Source organism: Manihot esculenta, chromosome 14, assembly GCF_001659605.2.
Source record: "Manihot esculenta cultivar AM560-2 chromosome 14, M.esculenta_v8, whole genome shotgun sequence".
Taxonomy (NCBI): domain Eukaryota; kingdom Viridiplantae; phylum Streptophyta; class Magnoliopsida; order Malpighiales; family Euphorbiaceae; genus Manihot; species Manihot esculenta.
Window position 1 is genome coordinate 9997378 of NC_035174.2, and position 8814 is coordinate 10006191.

General features: G+C 34.4%; 1 protein-coding gene across 4 annotated transcripts; it reads right to left on the bottom strand.

Moving 5' to 3' along the window:
* Window positions 1-1040: 1040 nt before the first annotated feature.
* LOC110600139 (alpha N-terminal protein methyltransferase 1) lies at window positions 1041-8398 on the bottom strand. 4 transcript variants are annotated; one of them, XR_006348520.1, is made up of 10 exons: window positions 8119-8398; window positions 7872-8016; window positions 7042-7100; window positions 5217-5336; window positions 4124-4225; window positions 3591-3645; window positions 2890-2987; window positions 2309-2459; window positions 2148-2208; window positions 1393-1532 (listed from the first exon to the last, which is right to left on the bottom strand). XR_006348520.1 is itself a non-coding variant. In XM_043950538.1 (8 exons), the coding sequence occupies exons 1-8, from the start codon at window positions 8392-8394 to the stop codon at window positions 1496-1498; spliced, it is 909 nt and encodes a 302-aa protein (XP_043806473.1). In that variant the 5' UTR covers window positions 8395-8396; the 3' UTR covers window positions 1041-1495. The 4 variants fall into 4 exon arrangements, 2 of the variants coding, with proteins under 2 accessions (XP_043806473.1, XP_021592588.2); XR_006348519.1 differs by having other exon boundaries at window positions 2148-2459; XM_043950538.1 differs by lacking the exons at window positions 2148-2208; window positions 2309-2459 and having other exon boundaries at window positions 1041-1532; window positions 2873-2987; window positions 8119-8396.
* Window positions 8399-8814: the final 416 nt, after the last annotated feature.

The following is an 8814-nucleotide window of genomic DNA, read 5'->3' on the forward strand; positions in this document are numbered from 1 at the left end:
AACTGCGAATACGGGATATAAGTATGAATTATTTAAAGTTTAGTTCGATAAAACCTCGATCGAGTTCGACTCAATTTCTAAATGAGTCAATTTTTAATTTAGTTTTTAGACTCATTTAATAAATCAATTAAATTTGAGTTTCTCGTTAGTTGATTTATAATATCGGCTCGTTCTCTGAGTTCAACAGCCTTATTTAGTAATGCAAGATTAATGTCATAGGAGAATTAAATGTATAATTTTCATAGGCCAAATTTAAATTTCTAAAATTTTTGCATATTTTAATTACACTTAAAATTTAGATTGCTAAAATTTAAAAAATCACTTTTTTTTTGTTTTGTAAACTAACTTGTATATATTTATTTAATTAAAATTATTTAATATTAAACTTATAAATTTTAAATTAAAACTCATTATACGTTTATAAACTATTCAAAACTAAACTCGATAAAAATTCAACTTATTTATTTATTAAATAAATTAAATTTAAATTTATTAATAATCGACTTGACTTTAAAATAAATAAAGTTCAAACTCAGCTTAAATTCAAAAAAAAATTAATAAATTAAATTTAAATCTTTTAAAACTCCGCAGATTCGGTTCATATACACCCCAACTGCGAGCGAATCTTGGCTGATTATGGCATGGAGGGACACAAGAGGAGAACTCGTGGATATGGAGACAAAAGCCAAATGTGCTTCATCTAGATAAGAGCACTAGTAACTTTTAAGGTAGTTGCAGATGCTATAAGAAATATAACTTCTTCATAATGCTAACACTTCCGACATGTTCCAAGACAACCTCAGCAAAATAATCGAATATATCATCCTTCATTTTTTCTTTCCCTCCTTGTAAAATAGAAACTATAAAAAAAGTATATCTTTGAAAATCAAGGTTACTTAGCTATGATTATTTTATTCTGTTAGGTACCACCTGAAGTAACGATTTTCTTCCCCTGGTTTTAAATGAACTAACTTCTTTTTCGAAGTATAAGATCCACAAAAACAAGGAAAAAATAACAGATGAACAGCAAACAAGAGCACTATCCCAAATTCCAGCCTTATATAGAACACAGATTACCTGGGACAATCAAAAGGCCTATTGCCAACATTAGCCACAGTATACTTTTGAAGCCTGTCGCCCTAGTATTGCAAAGAACAATCTCTTGAAAAACATTACTGAGATTGATGCAATAAAATGAAACTAATAGAGTACATCATGAAATAAAAGGGTGAGGACTGAGGGTGATTAGGAACAAAAGGACAAAGAAGACGGATTCATGAAGAATGTAGAAAATGCAGCCTCCAGCTATTCTTACATGGGTCTCACAGCATGTACATCCTGCTTTTATCCACTGGAAACGTACAAAACCTTTTACAACAATTTTAGAAGCTCTGAGAGAATAGTCCTCATTTGATGATGCCAGGCCTATTGGCTTGTGTTCTGGATCTAGTCCTACCGATTTTCTTTGGCATATCCGGTGTTAAAGCATACATCTTCACAGTAAATAGTTCCTTGGGAAGTCCCCTCTGATCCTGTTTTCAGAACACAATGAGCAAGTAAACATGACCATTCAGAAATTTTAACATCTTTCTGTTGCACTACTACTGTGCCACCCCCCACCTGAACCCTCTTTTGCCTTTCTTGGTTTCCTCCCCCTGTTACTTTCATTGCCTTTGCTTTATATTAATATTGTAACTTCATGTTGGTTAATTGAAGGAATAAGCCATAACGATTTGTGATGCACACAATACTATATTTAGAAATTTTTGGTTTAGGATGTGTCGTCTTGCACTTTGGAATGTGTGCTTCTGTATTATACATGCATCATATGTCATGAAATTTAAATGGGGAAGTCTAAGCAGAATTTTGTTAAAAATTTTTTTGTTATTAGTGCCACCTAGAAGACTTGTATTGAACTTCAGCAACTATTAATAATTAACTTTTAACTCAAAAATGAGAAATACACGCCTTATCATAGTGGCTTTCCTATTTGAAATGTTAACACACCAAAGACAATTATGAGTGTGCTATTCCAGTAATTTGATTAAGGTTTGTGTCAAGTCAGTCATTATACTTATTCAACCTAGCAATCTATTTTATTTTGGTGAAGATACAATATTGCTAAAGCAGGAATCAGAAGATCTTACTTTGCCAATGCAGCCACCATAGAATTATCATTTGATTGGCTCAGTTGTAAACCAAATTCAACTGAAAAACAAGAAATATAAACACCATAGCAAACAATTCGATTTCATTTAGTCGGTTCTATCAACAAAATCCCTAAATCTCAGAGACTGGATTGTTCTACCTTCCTATGTTGACAGGTTCTCCAAAGTTCGACCACCAGGACTCAAATTTTGCTAAACAAAGGCATCCAATTCGGTAACTGATATAGAATTTTCAACGATTTGAATTTCCTTTGAGTCCTCTGTTCTCTTCTCCAACTTCAAACATATTCTCTTTTCAGAAACAACAAAATCAGCTCCAGAATTTGATTCCACAAAAGATGATTCATCTCCAAAGCACAAACAGGTGCTCAAGTTCAACAAGAATGCATGCATTGCTCTTTTGTGAAGGACCCAAGTATAAGGGTGAGATATGATAGCAAATTCACTGAAAGCAAGGATGTTTGGCTTGACACACTTTCATGATACACAGACAGCTGTTTTGGAATTTTGGCTTGAATTTAATCTATTGCATCCTTTTCTGTTGGTTTCAAATTTGAAATGCATGAGAGAAATTGTGTTTTTTTTTTTATTTCAAGTCGTGACTCTAGATCTTATGTAACCCAAAATCAAGTGGAATAGAGAAACAATACATATAGCCAACTTAACTAATCTAGGATTAAGCATTAGTAGGGAATGTGTATCACATGTGAGAGGAGTTGACCTTTGATTTATAAAGATGCAACCCGCATCGACTGAAGAGCTCCTTGAAGTACGCATCAGACCTAGTGATGCTTCGATCTTCTTTGTCCAATACAAATCCTGCAAACATGCAGTTTTAGCACAGAAGTAATCATTTTACACCCACAACAATTACAACAGGATTTTCTCTGCCAATGTGAGGCTCCCTACATATTTAAATTCCAAAATAAGCTCAAGTGTAAAATGTGTAGTAAAAATTTTCACTTGAGAGACGAACAAATAGAATTGAGTACACTATACCGATTGTTTCACACATTTTTCAAACTTGCAATTGCAAGGATTATCACTATGGAACATGTAACTGCAGTCCAATTGCCCAAATTTGGTCTCTCTCTCACAGAAAAACTTGCTCCATATCCAATCATTTTCGGGAGCAGTTATAACTATAGGTAATTTCTAGATAAACACTAGCTAAAGCTATCTCTAAATTAATTTCTATATCCAAATCAAATCATTATTTTATTCAAAAAAACTTTATCATTACATTTGCTTTGAGTTTGAATAAATAAATTCTACAATGGAAATAAATTTCTGTTTGGGAAGGTAACAATGAGATCTGAGAGTCACCAATTGGTGGTTGAAATGAAAATAGAGAAAGAAAGCACTACAGGAATAAACATTTAAGCACAACCTATTGTATTCTGTGAAAATAAAACAAATTACCACTTCGTGCAGTGTTCTCTTTCAAGACAAAGAAACCACCAGGTTTGAGGCCAACCTGCAATTATCATTAAACAAAAGAAATGACAGTGCACGTTATAGAAACACTCATAGTAACTTTTTACAATCTTACGATGCAAGAATAATGAGGATATTATTAAACTGGTTGGCCTACATTAATTCACTCAAACCTAATGATCACTCAAAATCAGAAGTGAAGGGGGAAAAGTAGCTCTTTTTGTAGCAAGAAATAGTTTTCTTAGAAGAATAATTGTTAGATCTCAAGTGCTCAACCACCATATTCGTGGCACTTTCAATGCTGAAGTTTATAGCTAAATTGAAATGCTGAATCATTTTAATTTTTTATTGAAATACAGTACAAAGAATGCAATAGTATTGAAAGAACTGGAACTAAAGCAGGAGCAGCATATGCTAGTCAACAAATTTCCACTCATATGCTATTGTTCTAAGGTAAATCACAAAGATTGTGCTACCAAAAGCTCTTATTTCCTAACTACAAGGATATTCTTATTTACCTTTGCTCTCTTGAAAAATGAAACAAAATCATCATCTGTAAGATGTCCAATACACCACTGAACCCAGATAACATCATATCTTCCAGCATCAGGTGTGAATTCCTGAAGCCAAAGGCAAGTGAACTTCATGTTGTGGCCAAAATAGACCAAAAACAAGCACGCTATAATAATGAAGAGGCAAATAGTTGACGCCACATAATCTGTTCAGCATATTAAATGAATCAAATTTAACTTGCACAGGAATTAGAGCTAAAGATCGGACATCTAAAAGCAAATAATTGGTTACATGTTCCAAAATCGATCAAATTGATTTTACTTGCATTGAAAGTCAATAATAAGAAAACAAAAAGCCTAAGGAAACAATGATCATGAATGAGGCAATGTCACCCTTTTCCTTGAAACTGTGGTTGGTTGATTGGAAGTGGAATTTGATCCCTGAATTCAATTTATACTCCTTAGGGGAAACTTCACTTGTATGAAAGAAGATACATGAGAAGATGAAAGTGCTCCAGTTAAACAAAGATGAGGACTCTAGTATAGCTACTGGTGCACTTGTTCACTAAATAAACAATTCTTGGCTTTCAATTGAATTAAAAAATTAAATGCAAATAGCAATATCTTTTCTCCAAAAGTCAAATGGCAGGTACTTCTGTACAACTTTCACCAGGAAAAAGATTTGGAGAAGAAAAAAATCGAGTGCAAGATTTACTTGAACATTTTATAAAACAAGCACCCATTGGCCAAAAGTTTGATCTGCTCAGTTTGCAATTATCCAACTGTTCAGTTCTGATGGTTGATTTTGCATATAAAAGTGCAGGAAAAAAGGAGGAGAAGAAGAAATGCAATTCTATACATCTAAAATGCAATTTTGATTTGATTTCATCAATTCCATCTCTCAAGTGCATAAAGATTCTCTAGGAACTAATTGTTCTCAATTCCCTAAGGACAACAAAGTATTTGCATAATTAAGTGCATGCACTGTTCTCATGTGTATCTTGCACATTAAGGATTAAGTGCATAGCTATGCATTCTCAAATCCATAAATGTAAATAAGATTGTCCTGCACGTATAAAATACGCTTATAATACATCACCTGAAGTGGAGTGCAAACGAAATTAGTGGCCTTGTGTGTATCTGATGCCATATGATTTTCATTGACCAAACTTTCACGGGCAGCATCTAGGAAATGTGATACTGGTTCAAGAAGATCAACCTGGAAAAGGGTGAGAAAGAGAGACTAAGAGAAGGTAAATGAAACAAAGTATAGTTCATAGATTTGGGTGCATAGATAAGTTTTGATAAAGACTAAAATGCCAATATGCAACTTAAATATAGGGATACATTAGAAAATTCATGTCCATTTTATTTCAGCTTGACACTTATAACAAGATAAATAGGCTTCTAGTGATTTCCCTGCAAAGACAATTTACAATTTTAGCAAGCATAGATACTATGCATTTGAGTTTTTACCGCTTAGCCTTCAACTGAAGTTGTGCTCTATAATGCCTTGAACTTTTCAATTTGGGGCTATTGCATACTGGCTTAATAGAACAAATATATTGCTCAAATACGAGCAAGAAGCAAGCTAAAAGAGGAGAATTCAGTCTGACTATGAAGTATTACAATCCTTTATTAGTTGATAAAATATTTAAAAATTAATATCATCAACGCATGACATTTACATGTCGCTGCAAAATGCATTGCATTATATATGCAGGCATCAAGAATTGATACCAAAGGGCTTAGAAACTAAAAGGTTTTGGTTGTGTGTACTTATATAAAAATAAGCTTGCTTTCTGGAAATTAAAAAAAAAAAAAAACTAGAAGAAAGAGATTGATATTTTGAAACTTCTCCATATAGAGAAGTGGAAGTCCATTATCCTTACTCCAAGTTACAACTAACCTTTGGCAAACAAGAGCAACATGTTTTCTATTGTTTCCTTTCATCTTCCATTTGGAAAATGGCATATTAGCCATGAAACCAAATCTCAGTATGTCTGCCACTTTTTCATGGTTTTCCTTTGTTTCCTTTATTTCCTTTATTACTTTTCACTTTTTCATTTCATTATTTCTCATTCTTCCTTTTGATAATTCTCACTGCATTTTAGCTTTCAATATTCTCATTTGTCTTGTTTTTTCTTTTTGGTTAGTTTTCATGTTATAATGATTTCACTTTACATAGATAATTAGTTTAATGTAAAAAAATAAAGGGGGCCAACAGTAAAGAAATAATGTGCAGAAATTGGTATTTGGTAACTGTACAAATTTCAACTTTCTATCTAACTCGCTACCTTATTGGAAATGATCTTTTGCTCTTAACATATGAACAACATTTTCCAAGTTTTCCATGGAAAATGGAAAATTGACTTCAACAAGTAATTAAGCCCTTCGATTTGCTACAATGACATTAGTACCCAATAGCATCACATCAATAGTTCAAGGGATTAGTGAAGCACATTTCAATTGCAGAACTATGTCATTTCATATCAACTAAATGTAAGGTAAAAGTGCTTCATATATAAGACTTGGGCAATGCCCCCCTACAATGTGCCTTTTAGAATAGAGTTAGGCCTGATTCATTTTATCAACATGGTATCAAAGCACCATCTGCAATATTCATCAGAAATCTTCACACTCCAGATGTCCAGTCTTAGGCGTGAAGGGGTATGTTATTCCACATTTATCAAGTATAAGGAAAATTTGCTTCATATATAACTTGAGAAATCCTCCCCCAACCATGTATATTTTGGGGTAGAATTATTTTATCAACAAACTCAATAGTGAAAACTCAAAACTCAAAGTTTAATGGATTTTTCCATAGGCATATAAATAAATCATCGGTGATATACAAAAAAAAATAAACTACGGTTGGCAATATCCCCAATTTTGCAAGGAACTCAAGGATAAAAAGGCTTTACCTCATTAAAATATCGTATGAGAAGATTCTTGGTTATCCTCCCAATGCCAGAACCACAATCTGCATCAGTACTTTATGTTAGTAATTGAAAATGCACACCAATTAACCGATAACCTATGGGTCTGCAAATAAGCTGAGCTCAGCGACAATTTAGAATATCATGATTTGCAAGCCAGCTTGAGCATCACATTCATTCTTGTTTTCTTATAAACAAACTTAAACTAACTGACCAGAGGTTAGCTCAAATTTGGCTTATTAACTAAAAGAGGCTTAATAAACAAGCTCTTAACAAGCTGGAATTCCGATTAGATGTGCTATCAACACAAAATTAAATACTTCCTATCCTTTATCAGTAATTAAAGATTTAAGAACTGAATGATCTGGAGCATATTAGCATTCTCATTTTCAGATATAGCTTTGAGATTTATTCTCTTTCACAACGCATCTAAGATGTGATTTAGTTCTTTCAACTGGACAGTTCACAAAAAAAAAAAAGATATAGATACTGTATAAAATCTGTTAATTCATTCAAGCTCCCCATCGAACTTCTCAAGGACTTAGCAGTTCTAGTCTTCAAGGCAGTGAAAAGAAATTTACTGCAAAACTGGGGGGAAGTTCCAAATGGCATATACTATAGCAAAATCCTATTTCATATTTTTTTTAACACGAACACATTCTTCATTTTAAACCATCCGATCATTAATTCAACCATGTTAAACTATAGCAAATTACCTTTCAGGTTGCAACTTTACATCGGTTGTGAACAATGTGTAACGCAAACATATTTTAACGTATGTGTTTATAGAATATGCGCATAGAAGAAGAGAGTACCAAGAGCAACAAGATGCCGGCCAATTCCACTGTCGACGAAAAGTTCAGATAAAAGGGTCTGAAGAAAAGCTTCACTGCCCTTCACATCAGCATCGTTCACTTGCCCATAACCACCCAATACTCCATCCACCGACGCCTCCACACCCTTCCCATCCCAACCAAAAATAAACAAACAAATAAATTCCAAATCCCAAAACTTGCATCTCAGCTCATGACAATCCTGCAAAAATTATTAAGGTATACTTACTTCCCAGTAGGCAACGCCGTCGCGGTACCATTGGGTCTTCTTGTTGTCGTCACCGGTCTGTTCCCTCCACATCTCATCTGCGTTCCTGAACTCGCGGCCATCGGAATCGGAGCCAGCGACCTCCATCTGAGACGCCTTTACTGGATAGTGGATGCAGACTCCTGTAGAAACGAGGTGGTAACTAGGGGGAAAGACACCAACTTTGGAGGGAAAGAGAGGCCGTACGATATGGGCAGCTGCATATAGGTCCGTATCCATTGAGGTCCAATGCCCCATGAACATACCCGTGCGGTTGAACCTAAAACGACAGCGTTTAAAACCCCACTACATATAGTGCGCCCAAATTGTTCGCTGAGGTGCCTGAGAAACACCATGTGGCGAATTAAATTGATTAGCTCATTGTTACACCACCGGATAGAGCGAGACGCTTGGATATTCGCAGCAAAACGATTTGGGAGGGTTGGAGACGGATGGGCTGTGGAGACATTGGGAACGTTTAGATTGATTTATACAGGCGATTTATTGTTAGATAGTGTGTCATTTGTCTACTGTTTTGGGTGTTTGTACCCAGAGGAGGAGGTGAAGATTTAGGCTTTTGTAATCTAACTGCTGGTTCTTTGAGGATGCACTTGGAAACTAGTACAAGGACTTGCAATCAAACTTGGATTTGAAAACGATCTTCATTTGTGAAATTCA

Bases quoted from the DNA above. Each gene is read 5' to 3' on its own strand.
- LOC110600139 (XM_021736896.2), bottom strand. From the start codon at position 8,376: ATGGATACGGACCTATATGCAGCTGCCCATATCGTACGGCCTCTCTTT. The intron at 8,017-8,118 runs GTAAGTATACCT...TGGGATGGGAAG, and splicing joins ACGGCGTTGCCTACTGGGAA to GGTGTGGAGGCGTCGGTGGA. The intron at 5,337-7,041 runs GTAAAGCCTTTT...ACCCTTTTCCAG, and splicing joins TCATACGATATTTTAATGAG to GTTGATCTTCTTGAACCAGT.